At 39.6% G+C, this 27302-nt stretch overlaps 1 protein-coding gene across 1 annotated transcript in view; it reads right to left on the reverse strand.

Moving 5' to 3' along the window:
- The window catches only part of HSD17B12 (hydroxysteroid 17-beta dehydrogenase 12), a 170626-nt gene that overhangs the window by 94478 nt on the left and 48846 nt on the right, over positions 1-27302 (reverse strand). The window contains exons 2-3 of the mRNA XM_025266199.2: positions 12967-13013; positions 10320-10395 (exon numbers count right to left, since the gene is read on the reverse strand). Of these exons, the coding sequence (XP_025121984.2) occupies positions 10320-10395; positions 12967-13013 (123 nt within the window). The remainder of the gene's footprint in view (positions 1-10319; positions 10396-12966; positions 13014-27302) is intronic.

A 27302-nucleotide genomic window follows, 5' to 3' on the forward strand; every position in this document is an offset into this window, starting at 1 on the left:
CAGACTCTTAGACAGAATGTACCAGGGACCTAAGTCAGTATTTGTAAGACTCTATTTTACTCAAAAATCAGACACCTTGTAAAACCAGGCTGCTAACCCAAGGTCCAACAGAAAAAGAATTAATTTTGCAAGACTGAATGGAACCCAAGAGGGAAATTTAATTGGTTTTGACAAAACCTCTTTCTCCCTTTCTCACTAATTCTCATGGTGTCTGGCTATACTTGGGCATACTGAAATGAAACACTCTTTGAATGATATATTGCTCTGACCAAGCCCTCTGGATTCAGAAAAAAAAAAAAAAATTCTCTGAGAAATCTTCATATAGCTTATAAAATGTGGCAGACTGTATTTTCCAAATCAAGATTTTATTTTCAAAAAATATCTCCCTTCCCACATGTTCTCCAAAGTTACCATGTCACTCCCCTACCAAGACGCATCTTTTCCTCTTGGGTTGAATCTGAGACGGCCCACCATCGCTTTGAGCAACACAGTGCAGCAAAAGTAACACTGTATGAATTATGAGAGTACGTCACCAAAAAGACATCAGCTTCCACCTAGTTCTCTTAGGACATGCACTTTGGAGAAAGATGGCTACTATGTAAGAAGTCCAACTCCCGTGAGATGAACATGCTGGAGAAGCTACAGAGAGTCACCAAAGTCAACAGTCCCAGCCATGTCTAGTCTTCAGTCACATCCTGCCATGGCAGCAAACTGTGAGAAGCTGTCTCAGATCTTCCAGACCAGACAAGTGAGTTATCACTGAGTGACCTGAATAATGCCCTGATGGGTAAAAGAATTGTTCCCTGAGTCTTGGCAAAATTCCTGACCAGCACAATTTGTGAGCATCTCAAATGGTTATTTTACACTTGTAAGTTTGGGTAGTTTGTTATGTGGCAATAGTAACTTGAATATAAACTAGTGATTTGTTAGGTCAATTTAAAGATGGGAATCGTATAGAAAATACAACACATACTCATTGGCCTTGCCTGCAAAACTAATCAGAACAAAGGTCAAGTATTACACATGTCTTTACTGAGTTTTTTTTTTTTTTTTTTTTTTAATATTTTTTTGGTTGCAACAAGCGGGATATTCTATCTTCATTGTGAAACATGGGTCCCGAGTTGCTGCATGTGGGACCCAGTTCCCTGACCAAGGATCAATCCCAGGTCCCCTGCCTTGGGAGCATGATGGAGGCCCAGTCACTGGACCACTAGTGAAGTCCCGAGTCCTTTTACTTTACATGGTGATGTAATTATTTGCATAGGCTCAGGAGGAATCTACCTTTCTCCTACCAGGATATAAATTAGATTAAAACAAATTTATAACTATCAGCATGCCAGAAATGTTTCATTTAACAGTACATCTCACTTAGGCATGACAAACCCACAAGGAAGGAACAAGGATTACACTCCTGTATGGGGAAACAAAGTTTCAAAAACCTCCCAGTAAACCATCCTGGTACCTCCTCTATGACTTGAAGGGAGTCTTACAGGGAGCACAGAATGTCGCCTTCTGAAGACCAACAGCACTGAGTTACTTGGGGAACTTGGAGTAAGACCATAGGTAATATGATCTTACAAACAGGCAAAATTGGTAGAGGCATACTGGACGGTCTTCTTGGTTCCTGATGGCTTATGACCTTGAAATAGGTGAACTCAAAGGGCAATAAAGATATTTTTGGTACTACAGAAGTGATAAAAGAGATATGTGACTCTAGGGGATACATGAGATTAACTCTATTCCTACAATCATATGGTTCTAGCTTTATTAAAGATAAAACAAAAAGATCTTTATGTGTTCAAGAATGTTTTATATTCCTTGCTGCTACTGCTAAGTTGCTTCAGTCGTGTCCGACTCTGTGTGACCCCATAGACGGCAGCCTACCAGGCTCCCCGGTCCCTGGGATTCTCCAGGCAAGAACACTGGAGTGGGCTGCCATTTCCTTCTCCAATGCAGGAAAGTGAAAAATCAAAGTGAAGTCGCTCAGTCGTGTCTGACTCTTCGCAACCCCATGGACTGCAGCCTACCAGGCTCCTCTGCCCATGGGATTTTCCAGGCAAGACTACTGGAGTGGGGTGCCATTGCCTTCTCTGAACAATACTGATGGTGTATCAAAAACACATGGGTCCAACATGTTGGGTCAAATCTGCACTTTAACTGCACAGATACGATCATAGGTAAAGATTAAAAAAGTGAAACTGATATTGTTCACCTTAACCTATTTCTCTGTCGACTATTTACCAGGAAGATTTACCAGTAAGTTTTCTAAAAGCTTTACATTTGAAGAAATAAAGTCATGAAATTTTGGGGGCATCCTAAAGGTTTTCACCCTGACATAAGTCACACACAAGAGACACCATATTTGTGGTAACCCAGACGGTAAGGAGTCTGCCTGCAATGCAGGTGACCCGGGTTCAATCCCTGGCTTGGGAAGATGCCCTGGAGAAGGGAATGGCAACCCACTCCAGTATTTTTGCCTGGAAAGTCCCATGAACAGAAGGAGCCTGGCACGCTACAGTCCATGGGGTTGCCACGAGTCAGACACAACTGAGCGACTTCACTTTCTTTAATCAAAGACAGAAATGTCTTTTGAAATCAAAGTTGATTAAACTGTATGCAATGAGAATTATCGACTGCTGCATAATAACATGAACTATTAACATTTCCTTCTCTATATTCTATGAACCATTAGGTTGCTCTGAAAGCCAGTCTCTCTTGCACTGTGCTTTATTGCAAGTAAAGCACAACTCAACTCAGAGTTTGACATTTATTCAGGAGTCTTTTTTCTTTGACAAATCAAAATCAATAAAAATACTTAATATATTCATAATCCTGGCTAATAATGATAATAAAATAAGCTTATTATATGTGTGATGACTTTCAGCTTGACTTAATTCAACAAGTGACAGGTATCCTTACAAAGAACTGTAATTTCATCAAAGCAGTCAATCCTGGGAAAGCATTTAACCACTGCTGGTGAAACATTTAGTTCCCTACAATATTATATATAATCCTTTTAAATTTTTTTCTGAAGAGCTTTGATGAGTAGGCTGTTCTCCACGTACACAAGCAATTACATCTCAAGGCACAGAATCCCCAAATTTACATAATAACAGTAGAGAGTTAGATGGTGAGAGGGGCCCTATTTCTCTCCACTTGGTTTCTTTTTCAGTCTCCTCCTTTCCTGTCTTCAGGAAAGACTTCTCCAGTGAGACAAGGAAGAAAGAAGGATGAGTTTACCCACTGGATTGAGTTTAAAGGCTGGAGAGAGAGGGCTTCCCCAATGGCTCAGTGGTAAAGAATCCACCTGCAACGCAGGAGACAAGGGTTCGATCCCTAGGTCGAGAAGATCCCCTGGAGGAGGAAATGGCAACCCACTCCAGTATTCTTGCCTGGGAAATCCCATGGACAGAGGAGCCTGGTGGGCTGCAGTCCATGGGGTCACAGAGTCGGACATGACTGAGCATGAGCATGAAGTGAGACAAGCTAGCCTAAACAAACCTGCTTGACTTGTTTCCTGACTGAACTCTGGCTTGTACAGAAATTGGTATCAGGAGTAGAAGCCCAAAATACAGACCTCAAGAGACTTTTATGTTGGCTTGATTTCATGCAGCAGCATCACTATTAATGGTGGTTGCCCATCGTTCAAATATCTACTGAAGAAGTGCCTTAAGAGACCAAGCAGCTCCTTGGCACAGAGCTTTCAGTTTGGGAGAAACAGTGACTACAAAGACTGGAAAAGCAAATCAAAATCACAAGGAGACGTCATCTCACACCTGTCAGAATGGCGATCATCAAAGAGAGCACAAGTAACAAATGTTGGTGGGGATGTGGAGAAGGGGGAACACTCCTAAACTACAGGTGGGAATGTAAACTGGCACAGTCACTGCGGAAAACAGAATGGGGGATTCTCAAAACACTGAGAACAGAACTGCGTTATGACCCAGTAATTCCATTCCTGGGTATATATCAGGAAAAAAGTCCATTTGAAAATAGACATGTACCCCAGTGTTCACAATAGCATTATTTACAACTGCCAAGATACAGAAGCAACCTAAGTGTCTATCAACAGATGAATGGACAAAGAGGGAGTACACACACACACACACACACACAAATACTACTCAGTCATAAAAAATAACGAAAATTTGCTACGTGGAGCAACATGCATGGACTTGGAGGATATTTATGCTAAGTGAAATGAATCAAAGAGAGAAAATACTGTATGATATCATTTATATGTGGAACCTAAAAAATACAACAAACTAGTGAATATAACAAAAAAGAACAAGACAGATAAAGAGAACACACTAATGGTTATCAGTGGGAAGACAGAGGAGGGAAGGGGCAATACAGTGGTAGGCTATAAAGACATACAAACTCCTACATATGAAATAAGCTACAATGATATATTGTACAACATGAAGAATACAGACAGCATTTTATAATAACTATAAATGGAGTATAACCTTTAAAAATTGCAAATCACTGTACTGTATACCTCTAACATATAATATCATCCATCAACTATAACTTCAATAAAAAACAAAGACTGCAGTATGTGGCTTCTTCTGAATGTACTGGGGCTCTAACAGAAAGAAAACGACAAGCTTGGGTCTTTAAGCTTTCTAGATCACATTTATGATCCGATCCAGAGAATTTTTATGGCAACCCCAGTAAAAACTTTTATGTCTTATAGCCACAGAGCTCGCTTCACTAACATCCCAGATTTGAGTGTGTCATTTACGGAATTACAATAGAAGTTGAATTTCACAGACTCACCACGTTTCATGGACGAAAGTGAAGCAGAATGAGAGAGAGTGAGACTCTGAGACTGGAGAGGAGGATATCTGTGTGGACTCGGTTGAGGCTAAAGAATCGACACACGCTGCCCCTGCAATGCTGCTCTGAGCTTGCCCTACCAGGAAAAAGAAATAGCTTGCTCTCTTGTCTCTGAAGAGAATAGCTTTCCCTGGCTTGAAAATCCTGTAAAAACCTCATGATAAATATAAGGATAATTCATTTGCAATAGAATGCCTCTTCTATTCAAGACCTAGCTGAGGAGGCTTTATTACCAACCAGAACATCCTTTATCACCGCCCATAACAGGGTTAGATACTGAAATTCTCTGGGAGCACAAGTACAAAGTCTAATCCACGAAGTAATAACTTCTACACAAAAATAACTGCTAAGTTTTTTTTTATACAATTGGTATATATCTGGTATGTACTGGTAGAAATATGGAAAAATGTATTGGTAGAGATCTGGAAAAATCTGGGTGTGAACAGATTCTATGAGTATTAGATTAAGGAAAACAAAATGTAACACCAGACTGGTGGTGGTTTAGTCACTAAGTCATGTCCAACTCTTGCAACCCCAAGGACCATAGTCCACTAGGCTCCTCTGTCCATGGGATTTCCCAGGCAAGAACACTGGAGTGGGTAGCCATTCCTTTCTCCAGGGGATTGTCCCAACCCAGGGATCGGTTACATGAATCACTTGTGAAAGATTCAGGATTTAAAGGTTAGTTTCTACAGCTGAAAAGAGCTGTAAGAGTTAACTTCGACTCCACGGATGGTCCACATTTAATAACATTGCTGTTGTTGTTCAGCTGCTAAGTTGTATCCAACTCTTTGCTCTCACATGAACTGCAGCACGCCAGGCTCCTCTGTCCTCCACTCTCTGCTGGAGTTTGCTCAAACTCATGTCCATCGAGTTGGTGATGTCATCCAATCATCTCATCCTCTGTCGCCCCTTCTCCTTCTGCCCTCAATCTTCTTTTCTAGTTAGCCAGCTCTTGGCATCAGGTAGCCAAAGTACTGGTGCTTCAGCTTCAGCATCAGTCCTTCCAATGAATATTCAGGGACGATTTCCTTTAGGATTGATGGGTTTGATCTTGCTGTCCAAAGGATCCTCAAGAGTCTTCTCCCAACACCACAATTTGAAAGCATCAGTTCTTCAGCACTCAGCCTTCTTTATGGTTCAGCTCTCACATCCGTACATGACCACTGGAAAAACCATAGCTTTGACTATATAGACTTTTGTCGGCAAAGTGATGTCTCTGCTTTTTAATATACTGTCTTGGTTTGTCATGGTTTCCTCCCAAAGAGCAAGCATCTTTTAATTTTAAGGCTGCAGTCACTGTCTGCAGTGATTTTAGAGCGCAAGAAAATAAAATCTGTCACTGTTTCCAGTTTTCCCCCTTCTATTTGCCATGAAGTGAAGGGACCTGATGCCATGATCTTAGTTTTTTGAATGCTGAGTTTTAAAACAGCTTTTTCACTCTCCTCTTTCACCCTCATCAAGAGGCTCTTTAGTTCCTCTTCACTTTCTGCCTTTAGAGTGATATCATCTACATATCTGAGGTTACTGACATTTCTCCCAGAAATCTTGATTCCAGCTTGTGATTCATCCAGCCTGGCATTTCGCATCATGTGCTCTGCACAGAAGTTAAATAAGCAGGGTGACAATATACAGCCTTGTCATACTCCTCTCCCAGTTTTGAACCAGTCAGTTGTACCATGTTAGGTTCTAACCGTTGCTTCTTGTCCGGCACACAGGTTTTTAAAGAGATAGGTAAGGTGGTCTGATAGTCCCATTTCATTAAGAAGATTCTACAGTTTGTTATGATGCACACAGTCAAAGGCTTTCTTGTAGTCAATGAAGCTGAAGGAGATGTTTTTCTGGAACTCCCTTGCTTTCTCCATGATCCAAGGAAAGTTGGCAATTTGATCTCTGGTTTCTCTGTCTCTTAGAAACCCAGCTTGTACATCTGGAAATTCTCAGTTCATGTACTGCTGAAGCCTAGCTTAAAGGATTTGAGCATTACCTTGCTAGCATGTGAAATGAACACAATTACATGGAGTCTGAACATTCTTTGGCATTGCCCTTCTTTGGGACTGGAATGAAAACTGACTTTTTCCAGTCCTGTGGCCACTGCTGAGTTTTCCAAATTTGCTGATATACTGAGGGCAGCACTTTCACAGCATCTTCTTTTAAGATTTTAAATAGCTCAGCTAATAAAATAGTAGCAGTAGTAGTGTTAGTCGCTCAGTTGTGTCCAACTCTTTGTGATCCCATGAACTGCAGCCTGCCAAGCTCCTCTGTCCATGGGATTCTCCAGGCAAGAATACTGGAGTGGATTGCCATTCCCTTCTCCAGAGGATCTTCCCGACCCAGGGATCAAACCCTGGTCTCCTGCATGGCAGGCAGATTCTTTACCATCTGAACTACAGAGGCCACAACTTCTCATGGCATAATGTAGAGTCAAGAACCCAAAGGTCTAAGGAAGTAGAAATGTTGGAGTGGATCTACCATGGCAATTTCCACACACAATCCCTCCGCCACCACACCCCCAAGAGGGCCCAGCAGATATTTCTTCACTGAAGCACCAACTTGCTTATTATATGGGCAAGAGGTCATTAGCGTAGCCCTTTATTAGTCTGCCAGTCATAAAATTCACTGTGTTGCTACAATGTAAGAACACCCTATTTTCTTTCTCCAGCCCCTTATTTATTTCCTTCATGGTACTTACCACAAACTGCAATTATTTGTCTTTTTTTGGTTTTATTATTTTTTTCCTGTTTTTTTTTTTCTGTATCCTCCACTTAAATATCATTCCATGAGCACAACGACTGCATATATCTTGTTCACTATTGTATCTTGACTGCCTAACATAGTACCTGGTATGGGCATTCAATAAAGATTTGCTGAAGGCATAAACAGAGTCAGTCTGTCTTTGCCAACATTAAATTCTGGTCCTTCCTTCTTCTGGAATACATACGTTCAGGAAAATGTGATCCCCTCACAGATGATTTACATCTGAGTTGAAAACTTGTACAAACTTATAAATCTCCTCTGTGTATTTATTTTTTCAGCCTAGAACAGATGACCTGGTTTGCTGATATCACCTCTCCCAGTAAATTTATATTATGCCCAGAAAAATATTTTTCAAAATTTTCAAGAACTAAAAAAATTTTTTGCTCATAATAAAGGTCATTTCAGTGCCTTCACCATCTGTTTCTGCATGAAAAATGTTTGAACAGGATCCTGCCTTTTTCCTGAATCACATTTCTGCCCACAGTCATGTGTCACCTCATATCACAAGTTAACAAAAGTCTCAAATGCCATTAAAGTATATCTTCTGACTCAGGGGGCAACTTCTGTGCAGCCTGGAGCACTTGCTGCGAGTGTCATGAGGAAGCTTTTCTTGCTTCTGTATCAAAGAGGGGGTGGAGTCATTCATAGTACAGCATTTCAAAATTCAACGTTCCATTTAATCAAAAGCTTCTATTTTCAGCCTATGAACCTTTATTTCTAGCAACTACTAAGTGCTTTCACTAACAGTCGGTTTTACATACACTCCCCACAAACATACACACAATGTTTTTATCACTGTAAGAGTTATTACACACATTTAGCTACAAGTAACTAAGTAAGAAACAGTACTAAGATGCAGGCAATATGCTGACATCACCTACTGCATTCAGTAAATACCTGCGACTCCTTAGTGTCACAGGAGCGCTCCTTAATTCGAATTCGCACCTCAGCAAAACTGCAAGATACTGTATGTCTTGGACCTTCAAGGTTGCATTTACACAGTTGAAACTTTGAAAGTTAAAATCCTTAAATACCAAAGACATATTGGATATCTCACTTTTGCAAAGATCTGTGCCCTCAACAGGGCTTTAAAATTTTTTTAATATACTTTATATTACAAAGATCTTTTTTTCACCAAAAGTGTCAACGTGTAATTTGTCCAAAAGGACCAGCTATGGTCTGAGTAGAAATAATAACAAAATATACACCTCACAAGGTTGCTTGAAGGATCAAAGAGGATAATACATGTGAGAGAATAAATAAATAATAACATATAACATAATAACATACTACATAAATGTTAGTAGTAGATAGCAATGTTAATAATAATATGGTATATACAACTTACATAATGTTATATGTCAATTATATCTCAATAAAGCTGGGAAAACAGAAAAATACAGTAGAAATCCTTTCTCTTCTGAAAGAATTAGGGCAGTTTTTTAGCTGGATACTCAGAGAAGTCAGTTAAAGCAAAGAATTCTAGAAAATGACAAGCACACATTATAACCATTTTGACAGACACCATGAGTAAGTACAATTCATTCACCAATCCTCTGTGTAGGGGACCAAGTCCTTATCGGAACTTAGATCTGCAGTCTGGAATTCCAGTCTTTCTTACATATACAACACCCCCACACCCATAACGCATTATCTATAACTGCAGTTTCAGTTCTTAATGCAGCAAAAACTTCAACACATATGAAACAGTCCAAACTGTTTTCCCCCCAATAGTTTGCATTTTTCTTGTTTTCCCCTAAGTTGACAGGCAATTTCTAAAAGAACTTGCTTTTCTCACTTTTTTTCAGAGCATTCAACTTGGTTATTGTGCTCACCCTTTTACACTAGTAACTCATCAGTGTACACAATGCTTAATAACAAACACACCCGGCATAAGTCTGAAAACAAATAAAACTGACTATTAACAGGTAAACCATTAGACCCATAGGAATAAAAGTACACAAGCATCATACTGAGAAGCCTACCAGCCACAAACAGCATATTAGGAACATGAGTTAACACATTTTACCAAGGAAATGCACAGCATTGGTTTAACCATCTGGTTGGTTAACGAGATATCAGATGAAAAGAGTTTTTGCCACATTATAATTCAGGTCTCAAGCACAGTTGTCTAAGAAAAAAGTCCAAAATAGTTTCTCTCTCACATGTATATATGCTAGCCTTTTGCATTTTTCCTCAGTCATATATGATACACATTTAAAGACAATGAAGTCAGGGACTTCCTTGGTGGTCCAGTGGTTAAGACTCTGTACTTCCACTGCAGGGGGTGCAAGTTCCACCCCTGGTTGGGGAACTAAGATCCCACATGCCACATGGCATGGCCAGTAAATAAAGACATTGAAGTCAAAGAGCAAAAAAAAAAAAAAAAAAAGTTAGAATAATTAAAAGGAGCAACAGAAAAAGAATGCAGACGTTTAAGGAGAACATAATCAGAGAATCTGATTCTTCACCAAAGAACTTAAATGAGTCAGTAAAATACATTTTAAGCAACTTATAATGATACTATATTAATTTGAAAAAATTGATCCACCTTTGAAACACCCCATTAACAGCAAAAAAAAAAAACAAAAAAACAAAAAAAGAAGCTTTCTGAACCATAAATAAATACGTTAATGCTAGATATCTGCTTGAAAACATTAAATTTAGGCTACCTATACTCCTTTTGTGATTATAAGGGGAAGAGTGATGTGAAGACTTACTTATCTCACTGGAAACCTGGTTCAGTTTGTCCTGTGATCTGCTGATAAGGACAATTTTCATTCCACGCTTTGCTAACTGAAACAATAAAAGAAGACAGCGAACAGCTGAATCACATCTGTGTGTTTCACTTTAAAATGCAAATTAGATATAGTCTCATTTTAAGAAAATCTGACCCACATGATAATTCAAGTTAAAAAACAAATACACCCCGGAGTGTAATGAATGGGCAAGCCAAAATGAAGACTTTACAAAAAGATTCCCCAAAGAATTATCTTTCTCAGTCAAGCAGTGTGTAAAAGTCAATGGGTTTTAGAAAAAGGAAGACTTTTATTTTGTACCTGTCCATACTTAATTTTTCTAATCATAAGTATCTATTACTTCTTTAATTTAAAAATTAGCTTTAAAAGTTTTTGTCTTAGACTGGGTAGATGAAGACTGTAGAACTGGCAAAGGAAACCACAGTTAAAATGTTGGGGATTCATAAAAATAGAATCAATTTTAAAGTTTTTATTTAAATACTATACTTTATGGACTACCAAGGCAAACTAAGATAGTTAATTGGATGACTTAATAAAGCATTTCCTGAGGAGTACCTTCCGTGTACTTCCCCAGTGCTGTATAAGTACTGCACAAAATGAATAAGATTTTCAGGAACGTGGTTTCTACCCCCAGACACCCATAAATATAGGGGCAGAAGAAAAAACACTGATATACACAGAATTTTTAGTGAACTACTACAGACAGTATATAAATGAGAATAAATTATGTGCTCTGAACTATAAATGATTTAGTAAACTAATTTTCCAGTCCTAAATCCCAAAGTCAGCTTTTATTAAGTAAAAAAGTGGTATAGCAAATGAGAAGATATGGAACATTTTTTTATAAAAAATAATTAAGATTGGTAATAACTTGCTGAATTAATCTCTTATAAAAACACTATAAAAAAACCCACGAATATATACTGAGAGTTCTTTTTTTTTTAATTAATGGAGAGAGAAAGAACAAGGAAAAGATCCTATCTATAGAAAAATGGCATCTAATATAATTGTAAAAGGAAAGATACCATTTAAAAATCACCATTTTAAAACTACCAATAACTAGGCAAAAATCAGCAACAGATGCTGGGGTGGAAGATTGTTGAGAAATGAGGTATGCATACAAAGAATCATCCCACAGATTCCTCATTAATTACAAAGGGGGAAAGGTACTTTTATAATAGAAAATTATGGTAGAGAGCATCTTAATACGTGATTTATCTCAACATAATCAATAAAGGAACGAATGGACTTCTTGTGGCTCCTGATAAGATAAACTCAAAAGAATACAGTACCACCTGTGTAACATTTCTGCTAAAAAACATTTATCACCTGTGCAGCATTTCTGCTAAAAAAATTTAACCCGAACCGCATCATGAGGAACTGAGTAACGGAGCACACACGTACACAATCACGAGGAAACAATCAGACAAATCCAACTGAGTAATCTACAAAACAACTGGCCTGGATTTTTTCCAAAATGCCACTGCTATAAAAGAAAAAAGGCAAAAAAGCTGGCGGGGGCAGGGAGGGGGCTTCGAGGAAGGGCGCTAGGGAGCTCTCCTTGTCAAGAAATATGACATCTAGATGCAACGCATAATCTTTAAATGGATTCTGGAATACAAAAAGCTCTATAAAAGACACTATTGGGATAACGGGGAAACTTGCATACGGAGTGTATATTGTACAGCAGTATGGTGTCAAGTTAAATTTCCTATCCCATGTGTGATCACTGGACTGTGGTTACAAGAGTGAACATTCTAGTTTTCAGAAGCTTCATGGTGAAATCTTTAAGGGTGAGTTGTTACAATGCCTGTAAGTCCCAAATGATCCCACCAAATTATAACGATAAAGTGAAACAGGGCAAAATGTTAACAACTGGTGAATCCTGATGAAAGGTGTATGAGTGCTTGCTATATTCTTCTTGAAACTTTTCTGTAGATTTTGCATTAAAAACAGAAGGCTGAGAAACCAAAGGATTTAAAAAAAAAACGCTTTTGAAAGGATAAATGAGAGAGTCAATGGATCGACCAGGATCTCCACCACAATCAGACAGTATCTCAGGATATCGGTGCCTCTGTGGAACCAGGACTGCACGCCTTAACAGCATGGCCAATGCTTCTGGCCTGTAGTTTTGTTAGAACTATTATGATGCCCTCCCCTTGGGTTACATTACAGACAACTGGAATCCTCTGAGGGTGTCTGTCAATATCTGTCAGTCACAGTCCTTCTTGTGAAAACGATACCATGGGCTAGTCTGCAGATTTAATCACTCTCTAATATTTTATCGACCTTTTGGAAAATAATCCAAAGCAATTAACTTTAAAGACTGAGAATGGTCCATAGTTACACAATATAAAATAAAATTACACTAAAATGTTCACAATTCCAACTTACCAGGACAAAATGTTTTACACACATTATGCCCCAAAAGTTGTTTTAAAGTTGTGTTTAAGCATAGTATTGCTAACAAGGTGGAAACAAAGTACCTCTATTATATTGCATAATGCTCTATTGGTGCTTTTAACTTCAAAATCAAAATTACTGTAAGAGAGCATTCTATATTTGTTCTTATATTTTTATACCAAAAGAAGTCTTGAAAATTACTTACCTCTTCTGCATATGATTTTCCAATTCCATCAGTACTACCTGTGACAACTGAGAGAAGAAAAAAGTAACAGTTTAGTTTCAGAATCACGTTGTAGAACTGATCATAGTTAAGACCCACCAATTAGACACAAGAGGGCCTGTGTGATATAGCTGACCCTTGAACCACATGGCTTTGAACACCAAGGGTCCATGTGTATGCGAATTTTTTCCAATAAATACATAGTACAGTACTACATGATCCAAGGTTGGTTGAATCCACAGATATGAAACCTCAGAAGCAAAATTTCAAGATACTGAGAGCCAACTGTCAGGTTATACTTTGATTTTCAACTGCATGGAGGGTCTGTGACCCTAACCAACCGTGCTGCTGACTGGTCAACTATACTTTTGATGTAAAAGATGGAGCAATTACCAGTGGTTCAATATTAGGAATGAATACCCAGCACAAAGCTAAAAATAAAAAAACTGCACTTCTAAGGGCTGACAAGGATGTAAAGCAACTACAACTCTCATACAATGCAGGTGGCACTATAAATTGACACAATCATTTTGGAAAATGACTTTGCATTATGTCCAGAAATAAACGTGCCTACCTATGACCTAACAATTCCCAAGAGGTAATAAAAACATCACGTCTATCAAAACAATGTCCATGATAGCTTTATTGATGCACAGTTGTCCAAATATTAAACTACAAGAGAATGAGTAAGTAAATTAAGGTATATTTACACAACAGAATACTAAAGAGCAATTTTTTAATAAAAGAACTATTAGTACATGCAAAAGATGAACACATCTCTCAGACATTATATTGAGCCAAAAAATCCTGAAATAAAAGTGTACAAGCTGTTTTGATTCCACTTATCCAGTTCCAAAAAGGGAAAAACTAATCTACAACGATAGAAGTTAGAATACTGGCTACTCCTGGATAATGGGGTAGATGACAGGGAAAAGGCATTAAGGGAATCTTCAGGATGTAGGAAATATTCTATATCTTGATGTGTATGTGTGTATGTAAAAATGCATGGAGCTGTACAATTAAGTACACATTATGCCTATTATCGGAGAAGGCAATGGCACCCCACTCCAGTACTCTTGCCTGGAAAATCCCATGGACGGAGGGGCCTGGTAGGCTGCAGTCCATGGGGTTGCTAAGAGTCAGACACGACTGAGCGACTTCACTTTCACTTTTCACTTTCATGCATTGGAGAAGGAAATGGCAACCCACTCCAGTGTTCTTGCCTGGAGAATCCCAGGGACGGGGGAGCCTGGTGGGCTGCCGTCTATGGGGTCGCACAGAGTCGGACACGACTGAAGTGACTTAGCAGTAGCATGCCTATTATACATTTAAAAACTTTAAAATATATTTATATGTAGTAAAAATCAAATAATATCTATTACTTCTATGAGAAAGCATATTTCTTTTTAAAGCTCTAAAACCTTATGTAGCATAAACATTTGAAAATGATAACGGTTCAGACCACACCATGGTATCTTACCTCTAAAATACTGGAATCACGTTTGTTAACAAATTCATAGCATGGTGTGAGTAGCATCCCAAAATGGGCTTCCCTATGGCTCAGACGGTAAAGAACCTGCCTGCAGTGCAGGAGACCTGGGTCTTAATCCCTGGGTCAGGAAGATCCCCTGGAGAAGGGAATGGTTACCCACTCCAGTATTTTTGCCTGAAGAATTCCATGGACAGAGGAGCCTGGTGGTCTACAGTTCACAGGGTCACAAAGAGTTGGACTTGACTGAGCAACTAACACTTTCCCTTCTTTTACTATTCAGAAATATGGCAAACACATCTAAATTCTTCCTAGTCATATCTTTCATAATCATATATGAAATAATAAAACAGGTTATGAAATCATATCTATGTCTGTCTCCATCTCTGTCTCTCCCCCTCTATCAGCTCTCTGCTTAACCACTCAGTCATGTCCAACCCTTTGCGACTCCATAGACTGTAGCCCACCAGGCTCCTCCGTCCATGGAATTCTCCAGGCAAGAGTACTGGAGTGGGTTGCCATTTTCTATCTGCTCTACCAGTTTCTCTTTTTCTCCCTCTGCCTCCCTCCTTCTCCCCTCCCTGGCATCTGTTGAATATATTAGATCATACATTTAACTTAAGGACTTCCCTGGTGGCTCGGGCAGTAAAGCGTCTGTCTACAATGAGGGAGACCTGGGTTCGATCCCTGGGTCGGGAAGATTCCCCTGGAGAAGGAAATGGCAATCCACTCCAGTACTACTGCCTGGAAAATCCCATGGACAGAGGAGCCTGGTAGGCTACAGTCCATGGGGTCGCAAAGAGTCAGACATGACTGAGCGACTTCACTTCACTTTTAAACTAACCAGCCTGTCACTGGCTGATTGCATCCTCCTGATGTCATTTAACATGTTCATCTGTCCACTAATAGTTAGGTGATCGAATGCAGGTTTAATTTTTTGGGTAAGAATACTTTATAAGCAATAGTACATACTTCTATCAGGAGGCACATGTTTGCTAATTTAGCTTTTTGTTACATAAGCAGCCATTGATGTGAACCACTGAGATACATTATTTAATTAGAGACTGCAAAATGGTGATACTTCCATAAGCCTCTTATCCTTTTCCATCAGAGGGCAGACAGAATGAAAACCACGATCACAGAAAACTAAACAAACTGATCACATGGACCACAGTCTTTTCTAACTCAATGAAACTATGAGCCAGGCCATGTAGGGCCACCCAAGACGGATGGGTCATGGTGGACAGCTCTGACAATATGTGGTCCACTGAAAAAGGGAATGGCAAACCATTTCAGTAGCCTTGCCTTGAGAATGCTATGAACAGTATGAAAAGGCAAAAAGATAGGACAGTGAAAGATGAGCTCCCCAGGTTGGTAGGTGCCCAATATGCTACTGGAGATCAGTAGAGAAATAACTCCAGAAAGAATGAAGAGATGGAGCCAAAGCAAAAACAACACCCAGTTGTGGATGTGACTGGTGATGGAAGTAAAGTCTGATGCTGTAAAGAGCAATACTGCATAGGAACCTAGATTGCTAGGTCCATGAATTAAGGCAAATTGAAAGTGGTCAAACAGGATATGGCAAGAGTAAATACTGACATTTTAGGAATCAGTGAACTAAAATGGACTGGAATGGGTGAATTTAACTCTGATGACCATTATATCTATTACTGTGGGCAAGCATCCCCTAGAAGAAATGGAGTAACTATCATAATCAACAAAAGAGTCCATAATGCAGTACTTGGATATGATCTCAAAAACGACAGAATGATCTCTATTCGTTTCCAAGGCAAACCATTCAATATCACAGTAATCCAAGTCTATGCCCCGACCAATAATGCTGAAGAAGCTGAAGTTGAATGGTTGTATGAAGACCTATAAGACTTTCTAGAAATAACACCCAAAAAAGATGTCCTTTTCATTACAAGGGATTGGAATGAAAAAGTAGGAAGTCAAGAGGTACCTAGAGTAACAGGCAACTTTGGCCTTGGAGTATGAAATGAAGCAGGGCAAAGGTTAACAGAGTTTGGTCAGAGAGTGTGCTGGTAATAGCAAATACCCTCTTCCAACGTAAGAGAAGACTCTATACATGGACACGACCACATGGTCAATACCAAAACCAGATTGAGTATATTCTTTGCAGCCAAAGATGGAGAAGCTCTATACAGCCAGCAAAAACAAGACCAGGAGCTGACTATGGCTCAGATCGTGAACTCTTATTGCCAAATTCAGACTTAAATTGAAGAAAGTAGGGAAAACCACCAGGTATGACCTAAATCAAATCCCTTATGACTATACATTGGATGTGAGAAATAGATTCAAGGGATTAGATCTGATAGACAGAGGGCCGGAAGAACTATGGACAGAGGTTTGTGACATTGTACAGGAGGCAGTGATCAAGACCATCCTCCAGAAAAAGAAATGCAGAAAGGCAAAATGGTTGTCTGAGGAGGCTTTACAAACAGCTGAGAAAAGAAGAGAAGCTAAAGGCAAAGGAGAAAAGGAAAGATATACCCATCTGAATGCAGACTTCCAAAGAATAGCAAGGAGAGATAAGAAAGCCTTCCTCAGTGATCAGTGCAAAGAAATAGAGGAAAACAACAGAATGGGAAAGACTAGATAGAGATCTCTCAAGAAAAGTAGAGATACCAAGGGAATATTTTATGCAAAGATGGGCTCAATAAAGGACAGAAATGGTATGGACCTAACAGAAGCAGAAGATATTAAGAAGAGGTGGCAAGAATACACAGAAGAACTGTACAAAAAAGATCATGACCCAGATAACCACGACGGTGTGATCACGCTCCTAGAGCCAGACAATCCTGGAATGACATCCTGGGCCTTAGAAAGCATCACTACGAACAAAGCTAGTGGAGGTGATGGAATTCCAGTTGAGCAATTTCAAATCCTGGAAGATGATGCTGTGAAAGTGCTGCACTCAATATGCCAGCACATTTGGAAAACTCAGCAGTGGCCACAGGACTGGAAAAGGTCAGTTTTCATTCCAATCCCAAAGAAAGGCAATGCCAAAGAATGCTCAAACTACCGCACAATTGCACTCATCTCACACACCAGTAAAGTAATGCTCAAAATTCTCCAAGCCAGGCTTCAGCAATACGTGAACCGGGAAATTCCAGATGTTCAAGTTGGATTTAGAAAAGGCAGAGGAACCAGAGATCAAACTGCCAATATCCGCTGGATCATCGAAAAAGCAAGACAGTTCCAGAAAAACATTTACTTCTGCTTATTGACTATGCCAAAGCCTTTGACTGTGTGGATCATAACAAACTGTGGAAAATTCTTCAAGAGATGGGAATACCAGACCACCTGACCTGCCTCTTGAGAAATCTGTATGCAGGTCAGGAAGCAACAGTTAGAACTGGACATGGAACAACAGACTGGTTCCAAATAGGAAAAGGAGTTCGTCAAGGCTGTATATTGTCACCCTGCTTATTTAACTTATATGCAGGGTACATCATGAGAGATGCTGGGCTGGATGAAGCACAAGCTGGAATCAACACTGCCAGAAGAAATATCAATAACCTCAGATATGCAGATGACACCACCCGTCTGGCAGAAAGCAAAGAAGAATTAAAGAGCCTCTAGATGAAAATGAAAGAGAAGAGTGAAAAAGTTGGCTTAAAACTCAACATTCAGCAAACGAAGATCATGTCATCCAGTCCCATCACTTCATGGCAAATAGATGGGCAAACAATGGAAACAGTGAGAGACTTTATTTTGGGGGGCTCCAAAATCACTGCAGATGGTGACTGCAGCCATGAAATTAAAAGGTGCTTACTCCTTGGAAGAAAAGCCATGACCAACTTAGACAGCATATTAAAAAGCAGAGACTTTACTTTGCCAACAAAGGTCCGTCTAGTCAAAGCTATGGTTTTTCCAGTAATCGTGTATGGATGTGAGAGTTGAACCGTAAAGAAAGCTGAGTGCTGTATTGTTAGAGAAGACTTGAGAGTCCCTTGGTCTGCAAGGAGATCAAACCAGTCAAACCTAAAGGAAATCAGTCCATGAATATTAACTGGAAGGACTGATGCTGAAGCTGAAACTCTAATACTTTGGCCACCTGATATTAAGAACTGATTTGAAAAGACCCTGATGCTGGGAAAGATTGAAGACAGGAGGAAAAGGGGACAAAGAGGATGAAATGGTTGGATGGCAACACCGACTTGATGGATGTGAGTTTGAGTAAGGTTCAGGAGTTGGACAGGGTGATGGACAGGGAAGCCTGGCATGCTGCAGTCCATGGGGTTGCAAAGAGTCAGTCACGACCTAGCAACTGAACTGAACTCAACTGATACTTGAATTCTGTCATCCCATCTTAATTTATTAGCTGGAATATTTTCATAGAGAAACAACTCCTTATCAGTTATTTGATTACAAATGATACAGAGTTTGCACAGAAGCGCGAGATAAATGTTGGATTTTTTTCCTTTACTTACCAGTTTTCAAAATAAATTGGTTCTCTGATACCTCTCAAAGGTAACTCATGTGTTTTTATGATTGTGATTTTGCTTACAAGAAACATTATTAACTCATGCTTTTAAACATCTGTAGTGGAATCCACCTATAGGAAATTAAGTATCATATGAAAGTTCCTCCAACCTCATTAGCAACTCTGTTCACATTTCTGTAACTTTTCATCTTCTGAGCATTTTGGAAGTATGGGGACCCAAATTTTACACTGTATTCCTGTCACTGATGCACTAATGTTTCACACAAGAAGGATAAACATTTTCTAATTGTTTCTAATTCTCTCCTTTCCCTGTTTTCTGTGATAAACTTTCCTGCTCTCTCCCAGATCCCCAGAACCTCATCTCCATGCCTCTTTCTTCATAGCTTGTTCAGACTCCACCAACCAACTCCACTGTTCAGATCACTTCAAATGAACCCTTTCTCTCTTCCACATCTTTGCATGCACTTCTCTTGCAGCACTTACCACTCTCTACTTTGAAATGCGTTTCCTCACACGTCTTAATTCTCCTGCTGGATTCTAGGCTCCTTGCTGTGTGAGGTGCACAAGGTGGGTGCTCAGTAGACATGTGCTGAATGCGCGAGCGATGCTCACAGGTAGCTGCTCTTACAAACTACAAAACAAGGCTTAGACGATTTCCCTGAGAACCTGCTTTCTCAAAGTTCTTCATGATACAAGTACAATATCTTATTCTCTCCTAATCTGTCTGCCACTCAACCTGTCTACTCACAGAGCCTTCGGTACATAGATTATTCTGTTTATGCTCAACAATTGTGGAACAAGCAAGTCCTAAATGTGATTACAGCTCTGAATCAATGGCAACATCAGACTTTCTCAGATTAGGTGTTTTTAAATCCCTTAATATGAAAAAGCTCAATAAATAAATGACAATAAACTCACCACAACTAATGCATCTAGAATTTCTGGCTGTAATATACAAATTTCAAAAGAATACAGGTGACTCTGGGGGGTGTGTGTGTGTGAAAACTGTGAACTCCAGGCTGACCTCAACCAGCATACATTCAGGTAAATCACTTCAGTCGTGCCCAACTCTTTGTGACCCCATGGACTGCAGCCCACCAGACTCCTCTGACCATGGAATGCTCCAGGCAAGAATACTGGAGTGGGTTGACATTCCCTTCTCCATGGGATCTTCCTGACCCAGGGATCAAATCCTTGTCTCTTAAGTCTCCTGCACTGGCAGGCAGGTTCTTTACCACTAGCACCACCTGGGAAGCCCTCAACTAGCATACCACACTTTAAACATAGTCCTGCAAAGCCTAGAATATGCCAGGACTAGAGATTATAAAATTTGTCTGATGGGTATCAAAACTTCATCAGACTCTCCAGTTTCTGGAGTTTGTAGTGGGCATTGGGCACCGTTAAGAGTATCAACCACATCCTTGCTTCCAGGACAGAGGTCTTCAGGCAATTCTCTCACCAGTAGTGTTATCTGCTCTCAGCGCACAAGAGAGCATCTCCCAGGAGTGATCCTCAGTCAAAGGGAGCTGCCTTGCCCAAGGTTACAGCCCTCCCCTGGGTAATACATGCCTAATTACCGGTCCACAAAAGGATCCAGCTCCCTGACCTCACTTAGGGATCTCTGATGGGCCATGGGCTCATGGGGCCATCCCATGGGATCTAGTGTGACTCCAGCATCAGTTTGACTTCTCCCTCTGCCCTACCCTGCTTCCTTTGCTTACTCACTTTTAGGTACCATTCCTAAAAACATCCCCCTACATACCTCCCCTACATACACACATCACAAATGTCCAAGTCTATTTCCTGATGGACTACTGAGAGCCTACAAGTCAGGCTCCCTTTTTTTTTTTTAAGTGATTTTACTTAAAGCTAAGAAATACGTAACTTAGCTTGAAAAAGAAAACAGTTTCAAGAGGTTTTAGACCAAAAAAAAAAAAAAAAAAATGGGATTTTATCTGTATCCTTCTGCACCTTCCTACTCTATCTCCAGAAACAACAATTTTCACTGCTCTTAATTGCATCTCCTTGTCTTTCTATGTTCTAAATCCTGTTATACTCTTAATTCCCTGATTCATTTATTTTTATATTACTTGACTCATTAGGGTTGAAGAGAATCTTCACCCCCTTAAATTTCCCCATCCTTCCAATGAAGTTATATCACAAGATTCTGCCAACAGTTAGTCATTACGTTATTATAATACTGTAACTCAATTCTGATATTAACCCAGAGTGAGTGCAGATCCTACAGGTTAAAGACAGCAAAACTGCCCACGAGGCAGGCACCAGCCACAAGTTCAGGCATCCCTAGGCCACCCGCACTTGTGACTAGTTGGTTACCATGTTCAGGTTCTCACAATTTCTCAGGTTCAAGAATTCACTAGAATGACTCACAGAACTCAGGATAACTTAGACAATTCATGATTACAGCTTTATAATGAAGGATACAAATCAGGACCAACCAAGTGAACAGCCACAGAGGGCAAGGTGTAGGGAGGGGTCCCCAGTGTAGAGCTTCCAGGACCTCTCTGAATAAGGGGAGGTCACTCCTCCAGCCCCACCCCAGAACATCAGTGTGTTCACTCACTAGGAACAGCAAGATGATTTTTCCAAGAAGAGCTTAATGTTACTTAAATCATCATTTTACACAGCAGCATTGCCTCTGGGACTTTTACACAATGCAGCTGCTTTAGGTAGATGAAGGAAATCAAGCCCTACTACACAGACTTTTAGAAATATTGATATATTTTTAAAAGCAAGTAAAATAGCCGATGTACTAGCTTGTGATCCAGTGCTAAGTCACTTCAGTTGTGTCCAGCCCTTTGTGACCCTATGGACTGTAGTCCGCCAGTCCCTCTGTCCATGGGAGTCTCCAGGCAACAACACTGGAGTGTGAGCCACTGTTCCCTTCTGGGTCACATTGCCTTCTCCAAGTGTGATCCAGTAAGAATGGAGAATAAATCCATAGGAGTGGTTACTTTTTCTTGAGGAGAGCAGAGCATCATGGGAATATGGGAGTTCTCATTGGGTTTCATTACAAAGGTATGGTTGATTGAATCATTGGCCATGGGACTGAACTCAGACTCGAACCTCCTCATCCCTCCGTAGAGGTTGCAAGGTTCAGCTGGTATCATCATTCAAGGTTGGTGTTTCCAGCAGGACCAGCCCTCATCTCAAAGCTCTCCATACGGTCCCACCATGAGGGATCTCACTAGCATACGTTATCAGAGCCCACCATGAATAACAAAGACACCCCTATCACTTAGGAAACTCCAAGGATTTAGATACTCCCTCCCAGAGAGCAGGAACAAAGTCTGTCAAATCCTTTATTATTCAACAATTACTGTGGCTAGAAAAATAAATCATCCACTAGTGAACCAAACTGCATAGCAGAATTACATTTTCTTTCCTAATCAATGTTTTGCTTCTCCTGGAGTTAAAATGGCCTTTTTCTTGCATTTACATGGTTTTCCTTTTAAATGTTCCCCCTATCTCTAAAGTCCTCTCAGTATAATTTTCCACACAATCAACCCCATCGGTTTGTTCTACACTTGTTTTTTTTTTTGTTTTCTTTCCCTTAAAGATCACCTTCACAGAGCACTCCAACTATCATCCTATTCCAACCTGGAATAGATACTCTATGGGCACAGCTGTGGTTCTAGAACCTAATCTTGGGAATTCTCTGGACTCTCTCTCCTGGGTTGAAGCTCTTGTTTCTTTAGATCTTGATCTAGTCCCTCATTATGGAGCACATCTAAGTTGCCAAACAAGGAGGCATTTAGATACATTTTGTAAACATTTTGAAAAGTAATTATTAAATTTTAAAGTAGCTTTTGTTGTTCAGTCACTCCTGTCCAACTCTTTGTGACCCCATGGACTGCAGCACGCCAGGCTTCCCTGTCCTTCACCATCTCCCGGAGCTTGCTCAAAGTCATGTCCACTGAGTTGGTGATGCCATGCAACCATCTTGTCCTCTGTCATCCCCTCTCCTCCTGCCTTCTATTTTTCCCAGCATCAGGGTCTTTTCCAATGAGTCAGCTCTTTGCATCAGGTGGCTAAAGTATGACTTATCCAAAAAAAAAAAAAATCTGAAGATAATACAGAGTGTTCCTCAAACTCCAAGCTAGTTCTTTTTATTACTAACATCTTTACATTAGTATGGAAAATTTGTCACAATTAATGAACCAATAATGATATATTATTATTAACTAAAGTTCATATTTTTTTTCAGGCAATCTTGTTACTGAGTGTCCTTCTGTTCTAGGATGCCATCCAGAATTTTAAATTTAGTTATCACATCTCTTCATGTGACAGTTTAAGAGACAATTCTTTTTATCTTTTGTATCTTTAAAAATATAGTCTATATTCTAACTTCAAGTGTAGTAGTTTAACTAGTATGAACAAAGAATGCTGCCTGCCATCAGTAAACAAAGGATGCTGAGGTCATCGGGCCATCAGCCACTGCAGCTGCCCCCAACTGTGCACCCTCAGGGGATTCAGGATGGAGCAAATCAGGATACTGGCCTGTTGGGGTGCATATCAAAGGAATGACTTATAAACCCAGACTCTGGCATCTTCCCATACATGAAAAAGCACTAAATTCATTAACTTGAAAAGTCTGCTTTTCTTTAATTAACAGCAATCTTTTTATTACTTGTTTTTTATTGCAAAAACTCATATATCCTGGCTCCTCCCTTACCTCTTTGGAACAATCACTCAGAGCTAAGAGGTTGTCTCCTGGGCTTAAGCCCTCAGTATGTCTGCCAAATAAATCATAATTCTCAAATTTTTGGTTGTGCATTTTTTTAAAGTCTACACTAGGATTCGAAATAGGAGATCATTTTCAACAAAAAATTAAAAACAACCCTCCACTGCACCAGTATTGCTTAAGAAGAATGTTTCACCATTCTAGTTACAATTTGCAAGAAGTGAAGTGAAGTGAAGTCGCTCAGTCGTGTCTGACTCTTTGCGACCCAGTGGACTGTAGCCTACCAGGCTCCTCCGTCCATGGGATTCTTCAGGCAAGAATACTGGAGTGGATTGCCATTTCCAATTTGCAAATGACCTGCTTTTTTGTCACTGGGGCTTTTAGGATTCTTAGTTCATCTTTAGGACTCTGTGAGGGTAATAGAACTTGGAGTGGGTGCTTCTCCATTCATTGGTGCTAGGCACTGATGGGACTCCAAATTCATGGTCTTCAATTCTGGCAATTTTCTTATGTATTAAATATTAATTATTTGATAATTTCTTCCTCACATTGTCCTCTAGAATTTCCTTTAACCAGAGTTTGGACATAACAGTTTCTTTATTAATTTTACTTTCCTTCTTATTTATTTTCCTGGAAATCTCTTCAACCTTTATCTTCCAAATTTTGTATTGACTTTTAAAATTAGGTTGTCAATTTTTTAATACTGAAGAGCTCTTCTCTATTCTGATTGCTCTCTTTTTAAAGCAGCAACTTGTTCCTACTATACATTCATTATCTTATCTCTGAGGACATTAATTAGACTTTGTTTATATATTTATACTTTCTTCTTCTCTTTTATTCTGTTTCCTCTAAGTTATTTTTGATTGTTTTGGTTTGTCTCATCTTTGAGACAATAACACGGCAATGAGGGTGCATGGGTGGGGTGACTATATTGGGGCCCCCACTACAGGGTAATCATTGGGCAAACCAGCTCTTTGTTTAGGGGATCCACAAGTCAGTATTGTTATTGAGTCCAAGCTTGCTCTGCTTGCCGAATGACAGGCCAAAAAGTCTACAGACGAAGTGTTGAGGGAAGGAATATGACTTTATTCAGAAAGTCAGCAGACCAAGAAGATGGCAGACTAATGTCTCAAAATAACCATCTTGTGGGATCTGGATGCCAGATTCTTTTACTGAACAGAGAGTGGGAGGAGGTAAGGAAGTAAAGTAAAAAGACTATTAATCTTGCAAATACCTCCTGGAATGGCCAGTGGTGGGAGGTAGGGGGCGGGGCAGTGGGAGGGTGTCAATTTCTTGGTTTTGCAGCCATTCACAGAAGGGGCTTCCCTGGTGGTTCAGAGGTTAAAGCCTCTGCCTGCAATGCAGGAGACCTGGGTTTGATCCCTGGGTCGGGAAGATCCCCTGGAGAAGGACATGGCAACCCACTCCAGTATTCTTGCCTGGAGAATCCCATGGACAGAGGAGCCTGGTGGGCTACAGTCCATGGGGTCGCAAAGAGTTGGACACAACTGAGCGACTTCACTCACTTTGACCTCACAGATGGGCTGGGTCAGATTGTCTCTCTGTGAGCTGAACAAAGACACTTACGTTTAAGTCAAGCAGAGGGACAGGGTTACCTGAGGCAGGCCATTATGTATGATTATAATAACAATAGCAACAAAAGGTTAAAGTCAAAAAAACTGATCCAACAGGGAGTCGAAAAGGACTCTTCCAAATACAGATAACAGTATCTGTATTTTCTCCAGGACTCTTTGATATCTCTTCATTCCCCAAATTCCAGTCAGAAGACTGCTGCTGAGTAGTTGGGCAGCTGTCAGTCTGTAGACTCACCGCTTAACCTCTGTCCTCAGTCTGGTGTCACCTCTGCTCTCTTCTGTGCCCAGTTTTTTGGACTCACAAGCACATCTGGTTCAGGGCCCTTCCTCATCCTTGTCTTTTGAATTCTGGGGTCCATAGCAAACTTGCTTGCTTCTCAGTGGTGGACCATCTGTGAGCTCTTAGACATCTGCTCTGTGAAGTAAGTTGTTGCTCTTCCAACTTTACTCTCTGTGACTGGGAATCAAGGATTTCAGAATTTCCCTCATTTCATCCAAATGGTGCTTTCTGTTTCTTATTCTCCTAACTATTAGGAGAATAGTTCTCCTACACATTCCAAGAGATAAAAGGCTAGAAAATACTGTTACTTGCCTATTTTGAAACTGGAAGTTCCTCAAGGTCCCTCTTAAACATATTAAAGTAGACTAAGTTGAGAATAAGATACTAAACACACTTCTCAAAAAGATTTGGCTTTATGCTCCCAACAAAAACATTTTTTTCCTATCATCTCCTGTTAACTATCAAATTTAAATCAAATTTGCAGTTTTTAGAAACTATTATGTGTATGACTACAGAGACTACAATGATGCATAAGACCCACTGTGGATATTAGGTATTCTATAAAGCACCCATTTCATGGTTACTGCTTTAACTATTAAGTAGAAATGAATATGACTTTAAATTGCATAAGTATTAAAAATTCAGCCTCTGATCTTTTTAGATAGATTAAAAAATATCACTTTCCCCTATTCAGAGAATTCTCAGAACCAAATATAGCACTATATAGTTACACAAAAGTCAGACACTGCCTCACAAGTATATTTTTTTCCCCGCAAAAATAGAAAAGTATAAAAATTATTTTTATGGGCACAAAGAAAGAAAACAAAAAACTGGAAACTGAGAGCCTCTCTTCGTCATCTCTATAAGCACCACTGCAGATCTATAATAATCAGAGTCATGTACAGTGGCCAGGCAATGGGGGATCAAGTATAATTTCCCCATCAAAGGAAATGACAAATTCTTTAGTTCTCTAAGTCATGACAGGTAACATGCTTGAAATAATGTACAAACATAACCAAGTCATCTGTCAAACTTAAGTCAATCGCAAAAGTTTTACTTTATGCCAAAAAAAGATTAAATTTGTCTACTTAAGGCAGGGAGGATTGGGACAAGGATGTCTTTGCTTTTCTTTGCTTTAAATCTAAAGCAATATTGTAACAGTAGTAGCAGAGATAGCAGCTCATGGTTGGATAGAAAAAAATCCTTAACCCAAGTTGAATATTTTTTTTTAAATTTTATAAAATAATAGTGTGAGTCTCACTAGATGCTCCATATTGTCTGGGTAGTCAACTCTTCATCATTCACTTTAGGAAGCTAAATAAAGCACATCTTAAATCAAAAGTCTTTTGGCAGTTGTTCTGGGACATTGGGGAAATACAAGAAAGAGGTTACTATTTTTTACTCTTCTTACTGTCAGTATTTTTTAACCATGTGTGTGTATTGCCTTTCCAAAAAAAGAAGTCTTTTCCTACCAGGAATAGAAAGATGGTGTAAACTGATCCAACAAATTCTCCGTCTATTCTAGTTTCCGAAGTATCAGCATAGCATTGCTTACATCAATGTTTCCTAAGGTCACATAATACTTTCTTAAAACTGATTTTTTAAAAATTAAATTTAATAGAAAATGTAATTACTATTTACTTAATTACTTGATTTGGTAAAAGACCACCAGTTTCAATTAATATAAATAGAATATTAGTATAAAACTATGTATACAGAAAACTATTAAAAATTTAAAGTATTCATCAATGCAGTACCTAAGATCATCTCTTGTTTGG

The sequence above is a fragment of the Bubalus bubalis genome, chromosome 16 (assembly GCF_019923935.1).
Source record: "Bubalus bubalis isolate 160015118507 breed Murrah chromosome 16, NDDB_SH_1, whole genome shotgun sequence".
NCBI classification, from domain to species: Eukaryota; Metazoa; Chordata; class Mammalia; order Artiodactyla; family Bovidae; genus Bubalus; species Bubalus bubalis.